The 26,526-nt window shown below is 31.0% G+C and overlaps 1 protein-coding gene across 1 annotated transcript in view; it reads left to right on the top strand.

Annotated features, from left to right (window-relative positions):
• LOC111632487 (protein lap4-like) overlaps positions 1-26,526 on the top strand; it is an 86,790-nt gene that overhangs the window by 49,051 nt on the left and 11,213 nt on the right. The window contains exons 3-7 of the mRNA XM_023376905.1: positions 8,683-8,761; positions 12,308-12,397; positions 20,517-20,637; positions 20,713-20,787; positions 22,781-22,954. Of these exons, the coding sequence (XP_023232673.1) occupies positions 8,683-8,761; positions 12,308-12,397; positions 20,517-20,637; positions 20,713-20,787; positions 22,781-22,954 (539 nt within the window). The remainder of the gene's footprint in view (positions 1-8,682; positions 8,762-12,307; positions 12,398-20,516; positions 20,638-20,712; positions 20,788-22,780; positions 22,955-26,526) is intronic.

A 26,526-nucleotide genomic window follows, 5' to 3' on the forward strand; every position in this document is an offset into this window, starting at 1 on the left:
TTTTTTACCTATTCATTATTTGTTTTTATTGAAGTTTTTCTTCAACAATGTTACGGGTACTTCTGTGGTTGTGTTAATGGATTAGATAGACTCAAAAATTTAAAAAATTTTTCGTACATAGTCTGAACTTTCTAATTGGAAGAATATATCCTGAGTCCACCATGAAATTGTCTATATGCAAATGTAAGGATGACTCGTATCAACCACCAGGGGGCTTGAACCTGATAAAATTGGATAACTACTTGATGGTAGTGTGAGAAGACCTGTTGTTTTTAATGTAAAAGACGTCAGAACCTCAAATAAAAGGCTGACGTTTTGATCATTTTTAATATTGTGAGTTTTTTACCTATTCATTATTTGTTTTTATTGAAGTTTTTCTTCAACAATGTTACGGGTACTTCTGTGGTTGTGTTAATGGATTAGATAGACTCAAAAATTTAAAAAATTTTTCGTACATAGTCTGAACTTTCTAATTGGATAGAAAGCACATCACATAAAAGTTGTTGCATGCTATTAAATGTGGATCAATACCAAATGATCTACTGGATTGTATTGTGTTATATTATTGCTATATTTAATAATTAGGTATAGAGTAATTTTATCTAGAGATAGGTGATTAAATCACCATCTTGTAATAAATTTAATAATTATAAATACCGTGTTTCCCCGAAAATAAGACATCCTCTGAAAATAAGACTTAGCAGAGGTTTTGCTGAATTGCTAAATATAAGGCCTCCCCCCAAAAGTAAGACCTAGCAAAGTTTTTTTTTACTCATAACGGTCATCGACAGATGGTTGTGTGTCCGTTGGCTTTTTGAAAGTACAGCCACCGATTGGTCAGCAATCACGCCACACGGCATGATTTGCATAAGACTACGCTTGGGAACCACAGATTTGCATAACGTTATGACTGATGATCGCTAATTGGTCGGCCAGGAATCACGCCATATGACATTTGCATAGTGCTACGGTTCAGTAAGCACTAATTGGTCATCAAGCCCGATGTCGATGTATAAAAAGATTAAGTTGAAGCACGAGTGGGAAGTCCACTCCAGCAGGGAACTTCGTAAGTTCACTTCGGTTCGTGACTTCGGTTTTATTTAAGTTCAGTTCGACACAGTTATATGTCACTTTTGTCTAAGTTTGACTTGGGAATTTTTTTGTTCAAAAATAAATGTGAATTCTTCATGGAAAAACAAGACATCTCCTGAAAATAAGACCATCTTTCAGAGCAAAATTAATATAAGACACTGTCTTATTTTCGGGGAAACACGGTAAATCAATATCTAGTAATTAATTTTGAACATTTAAATGTAGGCATAATACAAGCCAATACAATGGCAGATAATTTGGTATTTATCAAGAATTGAGTTATTTGATGTTTATATTTGTGTAAAGATGGATCACAAGTTTGAAGTTAGTCTGATAGTTGAAATGCAATTGATTAACAAAGTTTGGAATAAAGTTCTAAAAAATACTATTGTAAATTGCTTTACAAAATTAGGTTTCGATAAATATTTTGTTGTTGCTTTGAATAAATTGAAATTTCATCAGAATCTTTGTCTTCAAATATGTTGAAGACTGGGCTTGATTGCTTGCTGTTCTCTCAATTCATTGTATGTTTTTGGAACCAAGATAAAATAGCTATTGAGAACTTATTATATAGGAACACTCCTCTTGATAGAAAAAGTAGATTTTTATGTTATACTTTTTACAAAGGATATGCATTTTAAGCCTTATGCTTCTCTTCAGTCCTTATTATGTGCAATGATAAAACTAAAAATATAACTAATAGTGACTACTGGAATAACTAAATGTTAAAAACATGGGATAGAACAAGTAAAACTGTAAAAATAAAAATTTTGGTTAAAATGTAAAAAAAAAATGAACAATAAAGGAAGTAAAAACATAAAAATCAATAAAAACTGGATAAAAAATCAATTTAACCAAAATTTTTATTTTTACAGTTTTACTTGTTCTACCAAGAAAAAAAACAAGTAGATTTTTATTTTCTATTTTTTACAAAGGATATGCATTAAGCCTTATGCCCCTCTTCAGTCCTTATTATGTGCAATGATAAACTAAAAATACAACTAATAATGACTACTGGAATAACTTAATGTTTTTAACATTTAGTTATTCCAGTAGTCATTATTAGTTGTATTTTTAGTTTATCATTGCACATAATAAGGACTGAAGAGGGGCATAAGGCTTAATGCATATCCTTTGTAAAAAATAGAAAATAAAAATCTACTTGTTTTTATTAAGAAGAGTGTTCCTATGTGATAAGTTTTCAATAACTATTTTATGCTTGGTTCCAAGACTGGGCTGTTCTTCTTACAGCAGTGAATGATAAAAAAATTGTCTTTAAGTTGAGAATGATCTGACTGTTCACAAACACTTATCTGAAGACAACAAATATCATTGCTAAGTTTTTTTAATATTACCGTACTGTACTAATCTTTAGTACACGGAAAACTACTAGTTTTCCATTCGTTTCTGACTTTTGGAGGCTTAATAAGTCCCGAGTCCGTAGACTGGTATAAAAAATTAAAAAAGGTAAACAGGTTAACAAGGAAAATATAATTTTATTTTTATATAAATATATACTTCACCCCAAATGCATTTCGCCTGTCAAGGCCTCTTCAGTAGGGTTTCTGACGACTAGAGTGTACAATAGGAACAGCAGAAGGTATCTCAGACGACACATTTTTTTCCGTCGTAGACACAGAAGAAGACTCATCTTTCTCACTCAAAAGAGCCTCCAAAAGTCAGAAACGAATGGAAAACTAGTAGTTTTCCGTGTACTAAAGATTAGTACAGTACGGTAATATTAAAAAAATAGATTATCTGACTCCATCGATTCTTTTTAGAATATTTTTATTGATCATTGCTAAGCTATTATTATGATCTATATATGTATGTCTCTTTAATCTGAAAATTAAGTCCGATATAATAACATTTATATAAGTCCAAAATGCATATGTGGATATGTTTTGGAAAATGTATTTGTGGTGTTTTTAATGGCTGTATTAAGAAAATCTTTCCAATGTTACCCATTGTACACCATGGTTTTAGAAGATAGAACCATAGTATTGCACTGAAGAGGGACTTAACATTTATATAAGTCCGAAATGCATATGTGGAAACAATGAAAGAAGTGTCTAACTTGAAAGCTGTAATGATAGTCTACTGAACTTCATGTCAGATTAATTAAGAGACATACATACATAGAATGAATTTTAATCAAAATTTTTGAAACTTTGTACAAGTGCAATTAGAATTAGAGGATATGTATTATGTTAAATCACTTTTGTACATAATAATACTGTCACAGAAATATAAATAGATCTCATTCCTGGGATCAGTGGTTATTTGTTTACAGATGTAAGATTTAAATTTAAAATTTTTTATGTGAAGGCTCAGGTGGCATGAAAGACAGCCCAAATTCACTTTGATTGCAAATATCTTTAGAGAAACAGACAGATATTGAGAAATTCCATAATAAATTACTATAATTAGTTTTAAAATAAAGCTACTCAACTCAAGAAGAGTAAAATAATGTCATTGCTTAGTAACTGTTCAAAATAATTACAGTAGAGTGGTAGCACCCACTGAGCTATGCCAGAATAGTTACATGGAATGTTATATGGGGTACCAAGTTACCCTAACAAACTTTGTAAACTTAACTTCTTAACTATAAGAGTTTGTGCAATCATATCTTATATACATATTGTGAGACAGCAGATTTTAGAGCAGGAATTTTGTAAATGAAAGGAAACTTTCCCTTTTTTCGTCTATTGAAATTTTGTAAACATCCCCTTTAGGAAAAACTCCTCGCGGAGTAAAGGAGCAGAGGTCTCCTTTAACTATCAACATTTAGGTGGGAAAGTTGACATTTAGCTGTCAAGAAATGCAAGTCATCGTCAACAAATGGACGGCTTTCTCACACTAATGCTATAAAAGCTTACACTACCGGAAACAAAGGGCGGATCAACCCAAGGAAGTTATTTCTGTACCTGTGTTGTCGATTTCCATGTTCAGGAACGGAATACCGTCGGAGAAGACATACGACCACCATACCTCAGCCATCCCTTCCAATCTTACTCATAGAGGTATTTGTTAGAACTTTGTGAACTCTCTCCCCCAAGTAGCATTTTATCGCATTTAACCGAGTAGCGTTTAGTCAGATAGACTTGTAACCGAATTTTGTATGTTAACTTTAGTTAATCAATAAATGTTCTGTTTGTTACGCTGTCGATCTGTCGATCCTTTTCCCATGAAGACACCTGTCCACGTGCTCGCAACCTTCCCACTCACTTTTTGCCGTCCTAAGCCATCCATCGATGCAGAGATCAGGTTTTAACAACCTGTGCAATGTAAGTGGTCATTAGGGATCGTCCCTCTGGTCCTCTGCTTATCTCACAATATAATAGAGTAAAATAGAAAGTCAAGGATTGAGAAGACACTAAAACAATAAGTTAGCAAATGTCATTATTTTAAAAATTCCTTAGGGACATTTTGATTCCACATAACATACAAATGGTTATGTGAAATAATCTAAGGATGGAAATAAGGATTTTCTATATCAAATTATTTTCTATTAGTAATTTAGATATAAATTGTTAAGATATAATTTCTTCAATAATTATTTTAAATTGGAAATTAAATTTTATCAATGAAATTATTATATTTTTTAGTTATCATGATTTTTTTAAACAATATCTTTACAATTAAGTTTAATGTTCTTAATTTTTTATTACTATATGAAACTGTAGTGTGAGATCTGAATAGCCCCTGGGTCTAAATTTTATAATTGTTTAATAATATTAAATATTGTCATAAAATATTATTTCATTTTGGTGAGAAATTAACATTTTCCAACGTGGGAAAGATAGATAACAGATGCTACTTCCTTTGAGGGAAGTTAGTACATCTTCTGTTTTTCCCTTATCTGCTAAAAATCTTGCTCAGATGGGAACTATCTACCCCTCTTTGATTCCCCTTTCATCTGTTCACATGAAAGAGTTTCTGGCAGATGATTAGTCGTAAATCATGAGATATAGGGGAAATTTATGAGAATTCGGGGAGTTCATCAGCAGACTTGAAAGAGTAAGGACTCCACATATTGGCTCCACACCGCTTTTTGGAGTTCATCGACAGACCTGGAAGAGTCAGGACTCCATACATCTTTCTCCTGATGGCCAATGCCCTTAGACGAGCCACATAGAATAATCCCAGAGTTAGCACTTAGAAGATTTACTTTGAATTTTGTGCACATATCGATCCCCCATGAAATGAAGTTTGAGAACTTTGTCTCCTAAGTGTCCTTGCCTACAGAGAAGAAGACGAACGACAACTAAAACAGGTTGTATGTTTTAAACGATTTTGTGAGCTCTCTCTCTCGATCGTATGTCGGTTAAATATATATATATATATATATATATGTCTCGACTTTTATATATTGTATTTATTGTCTCTCATTGTCGTATATTTGTACTGCTCTATTTTGATTTATGTTTTAATTAAATTCAATCTTGTTTATTTGTTAAAAGAATGTCTCTGAATCAAATCTATAAAATGATCACACACATGTTTGTCCGCGGATCGATTAATTGACAAACTGGTGTCGGGAACCTGACAATTCGGATAGAGACTTGCCGTCTTCAATCCTCCTTAGACCTAAATATTACTGCCCTCCCGGTCAAACAAATCTTGACATAGGATCGGATCTCTTGATTCGAAACTTTGGAGACAGATTTCGGATAATCTGTGCCGATTAAGTGGTACGAACGATCCTAAACGGAGTTGTACCCCCGGCTACTCCCACAGTAGTATGTTGAAGAAAATATTGAGTTTGTATAATAGACTAGGAGTGGTTATTGATTATTCATTTAATAAATGAAAATTGTAAGAAATTAATTGTAAAGGCTCATTTAAGTAACAAAATTATGATGGTGATTGTCAACAACAGACTCAACCTCTGACATTTTGTCATGGTCAAAAGAAATGGTTGATTGAATTAATTATAGAGGTTGAGCATCATTTTAATTGGTTTTTAGAGTTCAAAAAATAATTTCAAATGGCTCACTTTTAAAAAATTAAAAAAAACTCAGCAAACAAGAACTTAAATTTGTATTTGAGTTTAAAGAATTAAAATTTTAAAAACAAAAAGTTAGTCAAATAATTTAACTCTGTGCAAGAGAATAATTACTACTTTTTCATATTTTGTTTATATTTGTCTTTTTTTCAATATTTTAATGAATTACATTCTTCTAATTACACATTTATTCATCTGCTGTCTTTTAATAGACAATTTCACAATGTTTGTCTAACATTCAGCATTTTTTTTTAACATGCTAGATTTGTTTCTGAAGCTCTAAATTATTTATATTTAAATTTTAATACCTTTAAAACAACAAAAAAAAATGTGTAAAATAAATCTGTAAAATAAAACTTTTAAATGTTCCAGTTATTAAGAAAATGGTCTGAGTTAAAAATAGGAAAACATTGAATTTATTTCACAAACTGTTTATAAAATTTTACAATAGTATAGCAAAGTATACAAATTTTTCAAGAGAGAATTTTTTAAGTTTTACAAACTCAAAAGTCAAAATATCTCCAAACAAAAAATATATGACTTAGACACTTCATAATCACCAGAAGAAATATGAAAAAATTTTTAAATTAAATTTTATCTAATTTAAATCAATTATATTTTTATCTTATGTAATTGTACTATATTATTAATGTAACTTTCTGTATTATTATTATTATTATCATCATCATCATCATGATTTTTATGTAAGTTTTGATAGTTTTTTTTTTTTTTTGCATTTCATGTTGACCTCTTTCTGTCAGCTTGCTGCCTTGCCTGTGTTAATTGTGGAGAGGAAATAAAAATTTATACAATAAATATTTATATTTTAGAACTTTGACAGTAAAAAATCAATGTAATTTATAAATTTGTAGTAAATTGATTGGTGATCAGTCATTTGTAGTGATAGCTATTCTCTTTTTGATGACAATTCAAATGAAATAATTTTGGAATAATTCCAGAAATGTTATTACTTAATATTCTAAAAATACTCCCCTATTTTGTTTTCTCGGAACTGTTCAATTGTTTAGTGACTGAATTTTTTTTTTTTAATTTTAATTCATAAAGTTTATTTATCACTGACAAGTAAACAGGTTTTTATTTATTTTAATTTAAATATATATGTAATATTTATGCATATATATGCATAATAAATATGTATTAAAAAATCTTCAGAATAGTTGTTGTTTCCCTTTTTACTCACTTAATTTACACTTTTAATAAACATCTTTGAGAATAAAGCATGTTTATGGGAGTAATTATTCTCATTAGATGCTTCTATTTCCAAAAATATTACACTGCTTAATCTGTTTCTGGTAATTATCAACACCATTTTTGCATAGAGTTTAAATTTTTGCTTATGGTTAATCACCATTTTCTCTTCTTTGGTTTCCTTCATTACTTTCAATCTCTTTCTCTCTATCTCTATCTCTCTCTTTCAAAATTTTATTTATTTATTAGACATTTTCAATTTTTTGAATTCATTTTAAATAGGAAATTTCATTTTAACTTCCAAGAAGAAAAGATGTAAAGAAAATCTGTAAGTTAAAATAAATTACACTTCATGCCAACTTTTGAATATATAATAACTACACTTAAGTGTAGTTATTATATATAAAATCTGTAAGAATGAATTTAGATAAAGCCTCAAAGCTGAATGTAAAGCTGTAATTTTTAGTATATAATAACAACAAATCATAAACCAATTTAATTGATTAATGACAAGCAATCTGTTGAATTATTGGAGTATATATATGAGATGTCAGCATATCCACCTACTTTAGTCAAATTAATTAGTAACTAATCATTAACATAGACCAAAAATAGTCTGATAATTTGGAGATTGTCATTGGAATTTTTAATGCAGTATTTTCTAAAACCTTTGTTTTTAGTAATCAAAGATGGTGATTACTGTTATAAAAATATAAGATTATAAATTTTTTAATAAAAAAAGATTATATATCAAATGGTATGGATTATCCATTCATCAAATAGTTCATTGAAAAANACTGATTCATCATAACCCAGAGCAAACCTAAAGAGGTGAAATTTGGTACACAGTTAGGGTACATCATGAAAATGAACACTAAGAAGGGATTTTTTTAAAATCTCCCTACTTGCGGGGGAGAGGGAGAGGATTAAGGCTTATCAATTTACACTATAAAAATGTCTAGAAGCTACTGGAAAGATCAAAGCAACCACTTGTACATTTTAGTATTTTTTCCTATAACTACATAATTTGTATTATAAAAGATTTTTTAATTAAATAATATAATTAAATTACAAAGTTCTTGGTGCTCTATTATAAAATTAAAAACTCACACTGAAAAGTATTTAAATTAAAGAAAAAAAATTAAAATTTTTACATTAATTTGAACTGTTGTTTGACACTATAACACTATGTTGACTGAAGCTGGTCTAAAAAGGTCAAAAAGATTTGGCTACTTCAAACAAGCAATGTAAACTTCTAATTTAAAAATATCATTTCTCTCTAATAAATATTTATAACTGTTATCTGAATATTTGACTTCAACATTAGTTATACTTTTATGGTATTAAAAATAATGATTGATTAAATTTTTCAGATATTCCTGATATTCCAGAAAATATAAAATTTCTTAAATCTCTTCAGACAGCAGATTTCAGCTGCAATCCTCTCTCAAAGTAAGTATTATTATGTGTAAAATTTTAAATATTTTCTATTGATTTATATGCTATTAAATTAATTAATGGTCATTTAATTGTGTCTTTAATTACTTCAGTTAATATTATAAATTTTTAAAATAAAATCAGAAATAATAAAAATTGAAATGAATAATTTAACAGTTATAAATGTTAGAATCTTTTTCTATTTTTCTACTATCATAATGTGTGCTGAAACTCAGAAATTTATTGAAATGTGGAAAAACCCGAATTTCTCAAATGTCCAAACTCCATTTAAAAATATAATTTGTTAAATGTCACATAGTGAAGGTTTCACTTTATTTGAAGCCAGAAACTGATAACAGGTACTTAAAAATTAAAGGATTCATTTTTAGTTTTTCTGTCTCAGCTAAGCTATATTATTTGCAAATGAAATTAGATAATGTCCAATAGTTTACTTAACAGCAGTTGTCAAAATTAATTACAGTAATACCTTGACTTACGCGAACCTGAAGTTACGTGATTTTCAAATCTCGTCGATTCGTCTTTTGTTTGAGCACCACGCAACTCTTGATTACTCACTCCCCCCACACTATTGTTCAGCTTACATGTTTGGACATGTCTCACGGAATCGACACATAGCTACAATTTATTTTGTGTTATTTATTTCTGTTTTTGTTATATCTACGGAGACTCGAGAGACTCTATGTGGTGATTTCTTGTAATCGTTAACGAATCAAAAGACGAGATAAGATTAACAAGAACATTTATTAGCTTACATACATACGACTTGGATTTTACTCAAATTGGGAAATTATATCCCGACTTACGCGAATTTGACTTACATGGTTATCGCTTGGTCCCACCTATCGCATAAGTTCGGGGTATTACTGTATTTCAATTTAACTGTCAAATAACCTCTTGAATTATATTAATATTTTCTTTTTCCCCAACCTAATATTTTCTTTTAGACTTTTTGTTAAGTTTTGAGAATGCAATCAGACTTTCATTTACATTTACAAAAACTCATTTTTGGTTAAATTATAAGTGAAAATTTGAGCAGAAACAGAAAAATTAAGATAATTTTTAACTTTATATTCAACTAAGTTTCAATTATATAGTTAGATAATGTAGATTCCAGATCTTGCCTTTTGGCCATGGTGAATCCAGTTTGAATTGGTTTAGACCCCTTTAATTTATCATGGTTAGTACAGGTTTTGGCATTGCTCTGTCCTTTACTTATGATAGTTGACCCTATTGTGAGTCAATCCACTTATAATGGGTATAACTAGCCAATTGTATAATGTGCTGATGGTTTTATAAATAAAATCAAATTATAGCAGTCTTTTATTTTAAAATGAAACAAAGCTTTTTTTTTTTATTTTAATAAGATATAACTAACAAACAAAATCTTAAGTNAAAAAAATTAAAATTTTTACATTAATTTGAACTGTTGTTTGACACTATAACACTATGTTGACTGAAGCTGGTCTAAAAAGGTCAAAAAGATTTGGCTACTTCAAACAAGCAATGTAAACTTCTAATTTAAAAATATCATTTCTCTCTAATAAATATTTATAACTGTTATCTGAATATTTGACTTCAACATTAGTTATACTTTTATGGTATTAAAAATAATGATTGATTAAATTTTTCAGATATTCCTGATATTCCAGAAAATATAAAATTTCTTAAATCTCTTCAGACAGCAGATTTCAGCTGCAATCCTCTCTCAAAGTAAGTATTATTATGTGTAAAATTTTAAATATTTTCTATTGATTTATATGCTATTAAATTAATTAATGGTCATTTAATTGTGTCTTTAATTACTTCAGTTAATATTATAAATTTTTAAAATAAAATCAGAAATAATAAAAATTGAAATGAATAATTTAACAGTTATAAATGTTAGAATCTTTTTCTATTTTTCTACTATCATAATGTGTGCTGAAACTCAGAAATTTATTGAAATGTGGAAAAACCCGAATTTCTCAAATGTCCAAACTCCATTTAAAAATATAATTTGTTAAATGTCACATAGTGAAGGTTTCACTTTATTTGAAGCCAGAAACTGATAACAGGTACTTAAAAATTAAAGGATTCATTTTTAGTTTTTCTGTCTCAGCTAAGCTATATTATTTGCAAATGAAATTAGATAATGTCCAATAGTTTACTTAACAGCAGTTGTCAAAATTAATTACAGTAATACCTTGACTTACGCGAACCTGAAGTTACGTGATTTTCAAATCTCGTCGATTCGTCTTTTGTTTGAGCACCACGCAACTCTTGATTACTCACTCCCCCCACACTATTGTTCAGCTTACATGTTTGGACATGTCTCACGGAATCGACACATAGCTACAATTTATTTTGTGTTATTTATTTCTGTTTTTGTTATATCTACGGAGACTCGAGAGACTCTATGTGGTGATTTCTTGTAATCGTGAACGAATCAAAAGACGAGATAAGATTAACAAGAACATTTATTAGCTTACATACATACGACTTGGATTTTACACAAATTGGGAAATTATATCCCGACTTACGCGAATTTGACTTACATGGTTATCGCTTGGTCCCACCTATCGCATAAGTTCGGGGTATTACTGTATTTCAATTTAACTGTCAAATAACCTCTTGAATTATATTAATATTTTCTTTTTCCCCAACCTAATATTTTCTTTTAGACTTTTTGTTAAGTTTTGAGAATGCAATCAGACTTTCATTTACATTTACAAAAACTCATTTTTGGTTAAATTATAAGTGAAAATTTGAGCAGAAACAGAAAAATTAAGATAATTTTTAACTTTATATTCAACTAAGTTTCAATTATATAGTTAGATAATGTAGATTCCAGATCTTGCCTTTTGGCCATGGTGAATCCAGTTTGAATTGGTTTAGACCCCTTTAATTTATCATGGTTAGTACAGGTTTTGGCATTGCTCTGTCCTTTACTTATGATAGTTGACCCTATTGTGAGTCAATCCACTTATAATGGGTATAACTAGCCAATTGTATAATGTGCTGATGGTTTTATAAATAAAATCAAATTATAGCAGTCTTTTATTTTAAAATGAAACAAAGCTTTTTTTTTTTATTTTAATAAGATATAACTAACAAACAAAATCTTAAGTTTAATATCTTTATAATTTTTCAGTAAAAGAAACTTTTTTGGGTTACTGAAATAAATAAGTAAAGAATACTTTGTTTTTATGTGAAATTTTTTGATGGATTACAAAATATGGTTGATTTTATTATAAATAATATTCTATTATTTATAATAAAATCAGCTACATAAATATTATTTTGAATAAAAATAAAAATTTTTAAAATAATTCTTGACTTATTAAACTAGTTAAAAGTTTTAATAATTAATAATTGCAGCTAGTAAAGAAGCCAGAACTGAGTGTTTGAATATAAAATTTAGTTTTGTAATCAAACAAAATTCAGTAGTATTTTACTAAATTTTGTTTGGTGCATTTAAATTCTTTTCTTAAAACATTTATTTTTATTTTAAAAAGTTTATACTAAATGCTTTAAATAACAAGAAATAATTTTTGTTGTCAGGCTTCCTCATGGATTTGTACAGTTGAGAAATTTAACTGTACTTGGTTTAAATGATGTTACACTAACACAACTTCCTGGAGATTTTGGAAGGTAAGTTTTATTATTGATATTATTTAAACTTAATTAATTAATTCTGAAGTACATAAAACATATTTATATAATAAATTAAGATGATGATATATTAATCTAAAGGCAACAGATACATTTTTATATAGACATAAATTATATTTTTATTTTAAAAGCTATTATGATGATGATGATGATGATAATAATAATAATAATAAGTCAGGATAATCCAGCAACAAGCATTGATAATAGGGCACATACAACAACTACCATTAATGATACTACAGACACTTCCTCATCCATCACTGATAACATAAATATAGATTTAGTTAATACACTCTCACTTATATTTCAGGAAACACTCGCTAAATATACAGGCACAGATCCCACACAAAGACCACGAATACCAAAAATCAACACGTCAAAGGTAGTAGGAAAAACACTAAATTATGTAAACACTCACTTACTACCAAACTACATTCATTCAATTTCTACACTCTCAGACATTCATACATTAGTTTATGCTGGGGCAGTCACAGTAGTAACACACCATGGTCTGAAAATACAATCACAGATAGACACACACAAAACACAATTCTATCACAAGCCTGCCTGGCAGAGAAGAATAGAAACACAAATAAATGACATTAGACAGCAATTAGGCAGGCTGGCACAATACACTAAAAACAACATAACCCCCAAATTAAAGAAACAACTCAAAAACATTTTCAAGAAAATCAAAACACACACAAAACATGAACATCACAGCACACACAAAACATGAACATCACAACACACACATTACAGAATACAGTGATACACCACAAGAAACTCGCAGCCAAACCACGTAGACTCAAATGATACAAAACATGTACATTACGAAAACAACAAAATAAATTATTCACAAACAATGAAAAACTTTTCTACAGACAAATCAGTACCAAAACAAACACTGATACACAGCACAGTGGCACACCAACAGAAGAAGAACTCACAACTTATTGGTCTTCTCTTTGGTCCAATGCTGTTACACACAATGCTGATGCAGGCTGGATCAAGGAGGAGAACAGAAACTTGCATAACATACCAACTATGCCCTGTGCTGAAATAAACATACACGACATTCGCTACGCTGTTAACAGAACACACAACTGGAAGACACCTGGTGTAGACAACATTCACAATTTCTGGTACAAAAAGTTTACATCACTGCACCAGGAACTAGCTAAACATCTAACACACATCATCATCAATCCACAAGACATGCCAAAATTTCTTACTCGGGGCATTACCTACATGAAACCTAAAAACAACAAAACCACAGACCCCACACAATACAGACCAATTACATGTCTTCCAACACTCTACAAATTATTGACATCCTGTATCACAAACAAAATATACAAACATGTTGAAGAACACGACATTCTTACAGAACAACAAAAAGGTTGCCGTAGAAATCACAGGGGATGCAAAGAACAGTTACTCATAGATTCAGTCATTCTACGGCAAGCACACAAACAACACAGAAACATACACATGGCATATATAGACTACAGAAAAGCATTCGACAGTGTTCCACACAGTTGGCTGCTACATATTCTACACATGTACAAAATACATCCATCACTCATTGCATTCTTCGAAAACACTATGCAGCACTGGAGAACAACACTACATCTCAGGGTTAGTAACACTTCCATACAAACAAACGAAATATTCATTAGGCGAGGAATTTTTCAAGGAGATTCCTTGAGTCCTCTCTGGTTCTGCCTAGCCCTGAATCCATTATCCAACATGTTAAACAACACGCAATACGGCTACAATATCAGACACGAAAAAACAACACAGTTTACACTCTCACATCTCATGTACATGGACGACATAAAACTTTATGCATCCACACAAAAACAACTTCATCAACTCCTACAAATCACACATTCATACACTAAGGACATACAAATGGAGTTTGGCTTAGACAAATGCAAAAAACTTCACATAGAAAAAGGAATCCTGAAGAAAGAAGATTTTGCACTTGGAAATGGAGACGTTATTGAATCCATGGAAGAGGGCGAGTTCTACAAGTATTTAGGATTCCAACAGGCCAAACTAACAGAACATACACAAATAAAGCAAAGATTAATTAAAGAATACCAAAGTAGGTTAAACGCTATACTCAGAACACAGTTAAATGCAAAACACACAGTTAAAGCAATAAACACATATGTCATCCCAGTACTCACATACTCTTTTGGAGTTATACATTGGACTCACACAGATCTCGAGCAACTCCAAAGGAAAACAAGAACAACACTTACTAAGCATAAACAACATCATCCTAAATCCGCCACAGAAAGATTAACCCTTCCACGTAAAGAAGGCGGACGTGGCCTGATTGACATAGTTAACCTTCACTACAAACAAATACAGTCACTGCGAGAGTTTTTCTACAAGAAACAAGAAACATCACAGTTACATAAAGCAGTAACTCTAGCAGACTCAAATAACACACCATTAAACTTACACTCACATCATACAGACATGACACAACACATAAAAAGCATAGACACCATCAAGCAATCGTGGGCTCGAAAGGCACTCCATGGCAGGCATCCTTATGACCTGGCCCAGGATTTTGTTGACAAAACTGCGTCAAACAGCTGGTTAGATCGGGGATGCCTCTTTGGGGAGACGGAAGGATTTATGATTGCCACACAGGATCAGGTCATAAATACTAAAAACTACAGAAAACACATACTGAAAGACATAACTCTCACAAATAAGACATGCAGAAAATGTCACATCATGCCAGAAACTATACAGCACATTACTTCTGGTTGCAAGCTCTTGGCACAGACAGATAATTTACACAGACATAATCAAGTAGCAAATATAATACACCAAGAGCTTGCAAAGAAACACAACTTGGTAGACATTCATGAACCATACTACAAGTATATTCCACAGACAGTATTGGAAAACAACACGCACAAACTGTATTATGAGAGAGCCGTAATCACAGAAAAAAAATTTACCACAACAGACCAGACATCACACTCATTGACAAACACAATAAAATCACATACATTATAGACATATCCATTCCAAACACTCACAATGTACAAAACACATGCACTGAAAAAATTAGCAAGTACACAGAACTCGCCCAGGAAATAAGGTATTTGTGGAGGATGGATAGGGTGCTTATTGTACATGTCGTTCTCTCCTGTACAGGTGTGATACCACACACACTACACAAAAGCCTGGGAACATTACAATTGAGTAGAAATACATACATCACACTACAGAAGGCCACTATATTGAATACATGCCACATTGTTAGGAAATTCCTGAATACAGACACACACACTGACACACTTATTTAATTTTAGTTTTGTTTTGGTTGCTATGCCTTGACTCTGGTCTGGCATAGTACACAGCCACTGGTGTGAACCGAGTGTAACTCACAAAACCCAATATAATAATAATAATAATAATAAATAAATTTATTAGTCATATTAGTCCATAGCCTGTTATTACAGGGTGTTGTTACATTGTTTACACATTAATTGTAGCATTCATAATATCATTTGGTATCATCTGTTTATTTTATTACATTCATTAATTGGTTTAGTTCAAATATTTTAGACTTTAACAAGGTTGATTACAGAAGATTTTTGCATAATTGTATAATTTATAAATCATTACAGTATTTGCTTCATGAAACAAATGATACATTTGATTTTCATCTTTAAGGAAATTTAATTGATATAAATCCATTTTGTTCCTTAGTTCATAACCTTTTTCACATTCACAAAACATGTGATACTTAGTAAATAATTCTTGACATCTAGGACAAATAATTTTTGAAAACTCATAAATTCTATTATTAACTATAATCATCTTGCTATTTAATCTCAGTTGAATAAAAAATTTCTTAACTGTAAACGACATATTAGTTAGCATATAATTATTATTAAAGGGGTAATCTAATATAATATTATACCATTTAGGTTCTCTTCTTGTATGGATTTCTTCAATGTCTTGAGCCAAAGTAATTTCGAATGTATTTTGGATTAGTTGTTTTCTTATAAATTCACTAATTTCTAAATTTTCTAAAATGGCGTTAAAGAAACTCCGTATTCATTGACAATATTTCTCATTTGACTAATCCAAGAACTTTTTTGAGGATTGTGATAAAATTTTTTATATAACAAATATAACAATTTAGTCGGTAAGTTGTCGTCTCTAATCTTATATAAAAAATTAATATATCTTTTAACAAAGAAGGGAGTTAATTTGAATATATTGAGTTCAATTCTAAGAGCATAACCAGCTATATTATAGTCCAGAGTAAAAATTTTTCATATAAATTTATTTTGAATTGTTTCAAATTTTTTATATTTTGTTAGATTCCAAATTGGTGAAATATATAATAAATATTTACTCAGAAATATATAATAATATATACATAAAGTTTTCACCAGTTTATAATTTATTAAAATTAACTTAACTTTTTTAATCAAAAATGTACACCACAAAAACATTTAAGAAAGGTATTTGATCTAAAAAACCTAATGAATATAAGCAATTAATTTTTATTTATTTATCAATAAAAATTCTATTGCAACATTTCAATATTGATTAAGAGTTTTGAAATGAAATTATAATTTTTTATGTATTTTTATTACAGGAAANAACAGAGAATAAACTGCCCAAATACCCTTAAACAAAGGAAAAGTACGTCCTTTATGAAGGCATAGAGCCTTTACTACATGAAAATGAAAATTAATGAATACACTGTGTACAGTAATTTACCTGATAAGACAGACCTCAGAAAAATACTTTATGAGGCATAAAGCTGTCTATAATGGAAATTAATTAACTAAGGATTTTTTTGCCTTGCCAGGGTGTGGCCGAGTTATAAAATAAAATAACTTACTGGAATATAAATGCTTAAAATAATAATCAACACACCTTAGTAATTCCAGCAACGAAGTATTTAATAAAATAATAACGTTTTCGTTTTGAAGAGGTTAACTGAAGAAGACTATTAAATATAATCGAAAATGTTATTATTTTATTAAATACTTCGTTGCTGGAATTACTAAGGTGTGTTGATTATTATTTTGTGGCCGAGTTATCCGGACTGCCGGGTGGAATTGAATATTTCTGTTATTTGTTGAGTTGTAATCGTAATACATTGTAGTTTCTGTTCTTTGTATTTATTTTTGTAGGTAATAGAAAATTTCTCTAAGTATTGTTTCCAATTTTTATAACTTACATAGTATTTGGGCTCTGTGGTTTGTGATTTATTTTTAACTTTATTAATAATAGTCCAAAATTTTTTGGTATCTCTGGCCATTAACTTCACTCATTTCAGAATAATATTTTTTCTTTTTTGCTTTAATTAGATTTTAATAAATTTTTTGTTCCTTATATATTCTTTCAATGTTATCTCCAAGTTCATTTTTCTAAAATGCTGTAAGCTACATTGTTTATTAATCTTATGAAGGTAGCAACTCTTGTCAAACCAGACTTGTTTAGGTTGTATTTTATTATTTTTCCAAGAAATTTTATAATGAAACTGATCAATTATATTTACTAAATTACCATATTTCTGTATAGCCATTGTATTATTTTCACAATCTTGTAGCATTAACAATTCATTGTTGAATTCATTTTTAAATTTTATCAGATTAAAACTTCTTCCCATTTCCCTTCTATTGGTTTGCCTATTTTTTGAATTTGATCTTCTCTGTTTTTGTATGGAACACCAATTAATTCTAATTACAAAGGGAAGTGGTCAGAAATATCATTATTTAACACCCTAAATTCCTTAATCTTATTTAGAACAAATTTCGAACAAATTATATGGTCAATTAGATTTACCAACATTTGACAAATGTGTGTATTCTGCAGGACAATTGCTTGGAAATCTTCCATTCAATATATATAAACTATTATCTTGTACAAATTCTAGTAATAATCTTCCTCCTAAGTTACTTTCTTTATCTTTAGATATTCTATCAATAGTATTATAATTCCATTGTTATTTTTATTTTTGGTATCCATTATTTTACTTATTCGGCTATTAGCATCATCACCTATTATCCACAAGTCTATAATATTAGTTCTTTGTGTTATCATTTTATAAATTTCTAGTAAGATACTCTTCTTATCTGTATTTGGTGCTAGTTATATGAGTATAATTCCTAAACGTGTTTCTCCCCAGAGTATATTTAAACATTGACAAAGCTCTAATTCAGCTAGGATGTAGTTATTATCGACATTCCAAGACTTCAGTTTTCCTAGATTTTTTTTATTAATAATAAAAGGTCTCCAGAGGGACGACCGAATTTACTATTTCTTTGAGCTTTACTTTCTAATACTAAAAAGTTCATTCCAAATATATTTTTTCTTCTACATTTAGCTGGACCAACCAAGTTTCAGACAGACCAATAATTAACTGTATTAGATTTCAAATAACCATGAAATATGTCTGTATATAGTTTTCTTTGGAGTCCCTGAATATTCAAAAATACAAAGAAAATTTTCGAATTATTTCTTTTTAGTGGAACTTATTTCTAGTGGCAAATCTATAACTATATTCAACTGATTTAATCTGTTCCTTTGTTGATTATTATTTTCTATTATCTCTGAGTTTGTGGTATCATCTGTTTTCCAAAGAAACATGGGCGCACAAGATTTTATTGTGTGTTTATTTGATAAATCATTCAACTCAGTCCTAAAAAACTCTTTAGTTGTATAATTTTATCTAAGTTGAGATCATAAGTGTAGATATTTTCTTTATTTATATAATAATCATCTTTCGTTATTGTTTTGTTGCCTTTGGCTTTTTCTTTTTGGACTATTGGAATCAAATTTTTTCTCCTCAAGCTTGATCTTCTACACAGGTCTGTTTTGAATATAATTTTTTCTGTTCATCTAAATTAATTTTAGGTTTCTTAGACCAAAATTCTTTAAGTATTAAATTTCTATCATATGTTGAGGATAATACAATTTTCACCATAGGCTTAACGTTGAGAAATATTCATTATTAGTTAATTTAATTAAACTATCTATTGGACTATTTGTTATGCCTAGTTCCATTGTTATAAAATGTTCAATTTTGTTTAAATATTCAAAGGTTTTAAATGGAAAATTAATAATTACTATATTCTTGTTCATTTTTTCATTTATTAATTGATCTATTTCAAATTCTAGCATACCTTTAGTGTGGGAATTATCCTATATTAATAAGTCCAAATCCAAGCAGAACTATCGGCTGATAGCCAAATTTTTGTAGATGATGGAGCATCATAATTTGAATGAGACTACCAATATGCAGTACTTCCAGTTTGGTGCAGTACTTCCAGTTTTTGTGTGATTTTCTTGGTTTCCAGTTGATAAGCTCTATTTTCTTCTTTCAGAATGTTTACTTCTGTTTTGATCTTTTGTAATTCATTATTTAATTGAGTGAATTTTTTTTGAATTAAATCATATATGGATTTCAGCGAATATTTTTGTTCTTCTGCTGTTGAAGTGTCTATTTCTCGTATGGTGTGATAGTAATCTTGTATTTTTGGTGATCTGACGTCAATTAATTCACCTCTATTGTAGTCTTGTTCTTCTAGCTGAATTTCCTGACTGGACACAATTTCTAGTATATTTGTTTTGTCTATAACTTTAGTATTAGCATTGCGAGGCCTTCCCTTCTCGTTCTTTTGCATATCTGTATGTCCACTATATTGAGGTGATCTAGACAGTGGTCCTGGATTAGATTCTATACCAGAAATAAATAATAAATATAATATCAATAGCAGGGATAGTCTATTTTTATAAATCCATTTCACTTGAGGTTGCATTTTCCTCTGGGAGCACACCAATATCATTCAATGTAGAGTCAACTGTTCTCTTGAGGTAATCACTCCACCACCTTCGCCTGTCAAGAGACACCCCAAAAGCTATGATAAAATTATTGCTAGAAAAATGTTGAAAAAGAATTTAAGAATTGTAAGCAAATAATCATGCATTAATTTAAATACTTAAAATTCATGATTCACACAAAATGCATTAATGAAAGAGTTTTGAAATTAGGTTTATAATTATGAATTTTATTCTTATTTTTTATTACTCTTAGTTTGAGTAATTTGCAGTCTTTGGAACTGAGGGATAATCTTATCAAGTCACTACCATCTTCATTTGCATTTTTGGTCAAATTGGAACAGCTTGATTTAGGAAGCAATCAGATTAAGGACTTGGTATATTTATTTCTTTATATTTATGATGATTTTTTAAAGAATGTAATTAATAATGGTTTTGTTGTAAAATTTCAGCCACCTGTTATTGGTCAATTGACAAATTTACAAGAACTTTGGTTAGACTGCAATGATATATCTACTCTGCCAAAGGTATTTAAAATTTTTTACATAACGATGCTTATATATGTTCTCTTATAGTATGAAATAAATAATTCATTCAACGTATTTTGTTATTTGTTATAATAATTATGGAATTAAAATATAAAGATGAATATTTGATAGTAATTTAATTTAAAGCAAATTTAAATTTAAAATAGTTTACATATATTTAATATGGCAATAGGAGAAAGTTTTTATCATACAGGTGTTAAATTACAAATAAATGTTGCTAGACCAACAAGCGCTTTCAACGATAATTATTTTTGTCTTCATCAGGTTGTTAAAAACAGTTAAATTCCTTTTTTGACTACAAATAACTGACTGTTCCAAGCATATTAACATTTTGGAATGGAAGCAATAGTAGAACATAAAACAATTTTTAAATAAAAACATGCACGGTTATAATTATAACCATGCGTGTTTTATTGTATATGCTTTTGATGATTAACTATCGTTGAAAGCACTTGTTGGTCTAGTGTCATTTATTTGTAATTTAAAGCCTATATGATAAAAACTTTCTCCTATTAAATGGTCGGCATGCTGTCCACTTCTGTTTTAATATGACAATCTTGTCAAAATATGCTTCAGTTGCCACTATCTATTCGAGGACAATAAATCAAACTGGAGACCATAAAACCTTTATTTAACAATATTCACTATTATAAATTATCAAAATGTATTTTGACTTTCAATTTTAAGCCCTCTTCAGTTGAGATGTTTATAGCAATAGTCTCAGGTGTTTATAGCAGTAGAAACAGCACCTCTCCAATATGGTAAAATGATTGAAACTCTATAATATACATACAGTTTTTTAACATTATTATCCTTTATGACAAATTTACACTTTTGCTGCAGATCACAACGATCTGCAGCAGAAGTGTAAATAAGTCATAAGATGTCATAAGTTTCTTCAGTTGACAATAGTTTGAAATGGATTAAATTCAAATTTGAATAGTTAGGTTCAGATGGTTTAAATGTTTGATGTAAAATACAAAATATTATCCTTCTACAGTTGCAATAATGAAATTCTTTATGTTTGATATTTTAAGTGTGGAAACGTTGCTTTCGTTAGATTCGATGAAATGTTTTTATATATAATGCTTTTGCCAAGAATAAAATTTATTGATTTTGTTTAATATGGCCAAAATGAAACAAAATGAAAAGTTTCACTACATTCCATTTTGTTGTTAATTCTCATCTGAAGCTAAGACAACTAAAGCTACTGTTGTTTTTCAATATTAAACATCTTTTTGATGTTCTGTGATATACTTATTTAAGTTTCGGTTGCCTCAACATTTATTAAACTAACTCTTCCTTCCTTTTTCAATGGTATGTTATATGCCTGATTTTTCTCTTTTTTCCCATTTGTTTCTATCATTATAACATAATCTGTGTAGTGTCAACAAGGATTTCACGATATCTGAAAAGGAACGTTCTTACAAAACTTTTAACAGTTTATAGGTTATGCTGCCTGCAAAGAGCATAGAAATGAATGAAAAGCATATCTTCTTTTCTTCTGGCGTTAGGATGGTGAGTGGAAATAATTTTTATTTAATTCTGCCATATAGTGAAACCAAGAAGCTGAAAACCCACTGTTACACACAGTTGTTAATTAATACTTAATTCCAATCTTAATATAGTTGCAGAGGAAGAATATTTGTAAGCCTTCATATGTGCAATGTAAAAGCAGCATTAACAAACTTACTAAACTAATAGTCTTCTAATTGGGAATAAATCATGACCATTTGAACTATTCAAGTTGGAATTCAACTGAAGAAGCTTAATTTGTGTATGAATAAAAGTGTTTTTTAATTAATTGTTTCAGTTTTTTTAAGCAAACTATTTGGTGTTGTGGGTTATGTAAACTGTTTTTTGTTTTGTGTCAGTTTTCCACAAGATAATAGAAAGTTAATTCAGTATTTAAAATAAATTTTTATAATAAAACTAAAATATTTTAATAATTATGTAATGCTTTATTTTTCAGGATATTGGAAATTTGAAAAAACTGACATGTTTAGACGTTAGTGAAAATCAGTTAGAAGTACTTCCTAATGAAATAGCAGGTTTAGAAAATCTTACTGATTTGCATCTTTCCCAGAATAATATAGAAGTATTACCTGATGGCATTGGTCAACTTAAAAAATTAGTTATTTTTAAAGTAAGTATTTAATATTAAATTTTGCTTTTTGGAAATAAAAAAAATGTTTTTTTAATTTATTGCAAAATGTTTATTTTTATGATAAAATAGTCTGTGATATGTTAAATGTGCTTTATTTTTTAATCTTTAACATATGAGGGCTATTTGTTTTTTAGTTCTGATGGTCCATAAAACAAAGACAAATATAAATAACAAAATGAATTTATTACCAAAAGTTAGGTATAAACATGGTTACTTTTCGACATAATTACTGTAAAGATTGAGGAATTTGTCATTTCTCTGGATGAGCTTTTCCATCCCCTTGTCATAGAATGTTGCCACCAATGACTTGAGATGGGCCCTAACATTGTTTTGAAGATCATCATTAGTCTCGAACCTCTGCCCTACTAGCCACGTTTTCAGTTCAGGAAAGAGGAGAAGTCTTCACACATTAAAAAGTTTTAAGCTAGGTGGAAGTCTTCACCACCTTTAAACACCCAGTGTATAGCCCTGATTTAGCGCCAGCTGACTTCCAATGTGGCAGTCTGGCTTGATAAAGAGTCTTTCTTAGTGTCCAAAAGGTGGGAGGAGTAAAACTTATTGTCTTTATCTTAATATCTTAATTGTTCCTTCTACAAAGTCTCTTCTTGGAACTTTATTCTTAACTTGGACCATAGTGTTTTCTTATTTCTTTTTAGTTTGGGTCAACTCCATTACCTTGTCTCTTCCAATCCTCCTTCTCTGTAATCTCATTTTTCTCTTGGATTTTTTGCATCTTTGTATTGTTTGGCATACTATCCATTTTACAAAAATAGTTTCAACTTTTCATATTACTGGCTAATTTATGATAGAATAGATTTATTTTCCTAATTGGTGAATCTTCCAATATAGGCTGTTGGGATTACATTTTACTCTTATTTTGAGGAGAATGTTTATGTTAATGATTCTACTTTAAAATGATAGATGCTTACTTTATAGTTTTCATTCTAAATAATCTTTATCTTAATTAATTTTAATATCAATTAGTGTGTCTCATAAGGGAACTCTTTCCCTGCCCCGCCTAATGGCACTACAGGGTTAAAAAGACTATGCCTTGTTCATCGACTGGTCGGTACCTGACACGCTAGACAGGGACAACACGGCTGGGCCATATGGTACATCTTTCGGGCTCCCGTCCGCACCCCGGCCCAGCTCTCTAACTTGGCATAACTTTTGTATTGTGCAGCCTATTCTGCACTTTGGTCCACAATACTAAACCTTTATAGCTCACAACTTTATAGATAAATAATTATACGGACAGCTGGGTCCTCTCCATAAAGAGGGCCCTTGTGTGTTAAAGATCCATAACTTTTCCCATCAAATCCTTTAGTTTCTTTAAGTTTCCTTTACTAGCTGCTAGCGTTCGAAGTACTTGTTCAGGGGGTTTATTCCTGTTGAGTTGGTCAACCCCTAGGTGGAAGTCCTCTGTAAGAAGACAGTCAAGTATGTAGTGTCTTGTGTCGCCGCGAGGACACCCACAGGGGCAGCTACCATCTCCTTGTCCAAACTTGGACTTGAAGTGGGGGAAACCTTTCGTGACCAGTCAATATTTGCATCAGTCTGAAATCACAACTGACTGGAGTTTGGCCAACCTCAGGAACAAAGGCGTAAGTTGACCTACCTACCATGCTTTGATTCCAGCGCTCTTGCCAGTGTGCCATTGATCTCTGTAACAATGCATCCTTAATGTATGTAGTCGAGGGTTCTACCGTCCTTGTTACAAACGGGCCACTGGCTCCCGCCTTTGCCAACTGATCGGCACGTTCATTGCCCGGGATCCTGATGTGGCTTCGGACTCACCGCAAGGCAACGTGTTGTTTGTGCCTTTGCCTCAGTTCATTATGTTTGATCTCATGTACCAGCGGATCACGATGGTACCCGTCACTCAAGGCCTGAATTGACAACTGGCTATCAGAGTACACTGTGACTGGCTCCTGACCCGGATGTAGTAGGATCCATTGGGATGCCCCTGCCAGGGCCACCAGTTCTGCCTAGAACACAGACACCTCCTCATTCAGTCTGACTGACTGACTACATGCATGAACTCTGTCACAGTAGATGCAGAATGCGGCACCTACTGAGCTATCGTCTTTTGAGCCATCGGTGTATATTTCAACACCGATATTTGCCGGTTCACCGGCATTCCAATCTAGTCCAATCCTATAGGCAGGGTGGACCTTCAGACTCAGACCCAGTCAGACTCAGACATCAGACAGGGTCCACCCTGTCTGATGTCTGAGTCTGACTGGGTATGTCTGATTACAGTGCTTAGCCTCTGTGCCCTTTACAGTTGTCCGATAGAAGGCTGCCTCTTGGCTGACTACCAGAGGCAGCGGAAGCAGTCTGGCCAAGACCAGGGCCACCTCCGTTGACACAGTTCTGTATGCCCTGCAAATCCACAAGGCGACAGGACGCTGTATCGTGAGTAATGTTCTGCTCTGCTTGACATTGGCAGAGTCCTTCCATCAGATACCACAGGCATAGCAGATAATGCACTCTACACTCATCTTCTAGATGGACCAAAGTGCCTCCCCACTAAGCCTGTAGTCTTGTCTGGCCAGCCTTCATAGTGCTGCTATCATGAGATCTGTTCTGTCTCGAATGTTCCTCAGGTGGTGCGTCCAACATAGCATCTGGTCGATGATAACACCGAGGTACTTTAACTCCTTCACCCTTTGGATGGGGATTCCCCTAATCCAGTATATCAGCCGGCATGCCAACACTCTGGTTCAGGCCACCGTCAGGGCCTCTGATTTCTCAGGGCTGAAGGAGAGCTTATGCAGCTCTCCCCAATGAACAAGCCATTCTATTGCTTCGTTGCCACGACTCTCCATGTTGCGCCTACTGTAGCCTGCAACTACTAGCAACAGATTGTCTGCATAAGCCTGCAGCTGGACGTCATCTGGTAGGATGAGTTTCAGTGCCATATCTGCTAGAATGTTCCATAACAATCAATCAATCTTTATTGAACGTATAAAAAAAAATACATACTTGGTTTTGCAAGGCATAGCCGAGGTAGTAGGTACAAGAATAAGAGGTAAAGTTTTATATCGGTGATATTGAAAGAAGTGTTTATAGGTGGTAATAATAACAAAAAGAATAACAATAGTGAGGTTAACAATATTAGGAATACAATGAATATACAAAATAATAGAATGGGTACAATAAGTAAATACAATGTCAATGGTAAAGAGGAGGACAGTAAAAACGGCAAAAATTGCTAGAAATTAGCAAAACCAAAGGAAAAGTGAGGTGAGGTGTATTACAAGATTAAAAATGTACAAAAGTATTTACAAACTGTATACAAATGTAGCAAGGCAACATAAATTTGCAGTTAATTCTTTTAGAAGGAGACATCGTTTCTCCAAACCGTTGCGACATTTTTTGTATGATGTTACGGTATCCATGCTGTTTGGCCACTTCGTATAGGTATTGTATTTCCTGTTCTAAGGCCTCTTGAGTAGAAGAGTGTGAGTGAGCCCTTTTAACTAGAGCCCTGAACGCCGCCATCTTGTATTGGACAGGGTCACATGAGTCTGCCGGGATATAAGTTG

Source organism: Centruroides sculpturatus, unplaced genomic scaffold, assembly GCF_000671375.1.
Source record: "Centruroides sculpturatus isolate CEXI.00-Female unplaced genomic scaffold, Cexi_2.0 scaffold635, whole genome shotgun sequence".
Lineage (NCBI taxonomy): Eukaryota > Metazoa > Arthropoda > Arachnida > Scorpiones > Buthidae > Centruroides > Centruroides sculpturatus.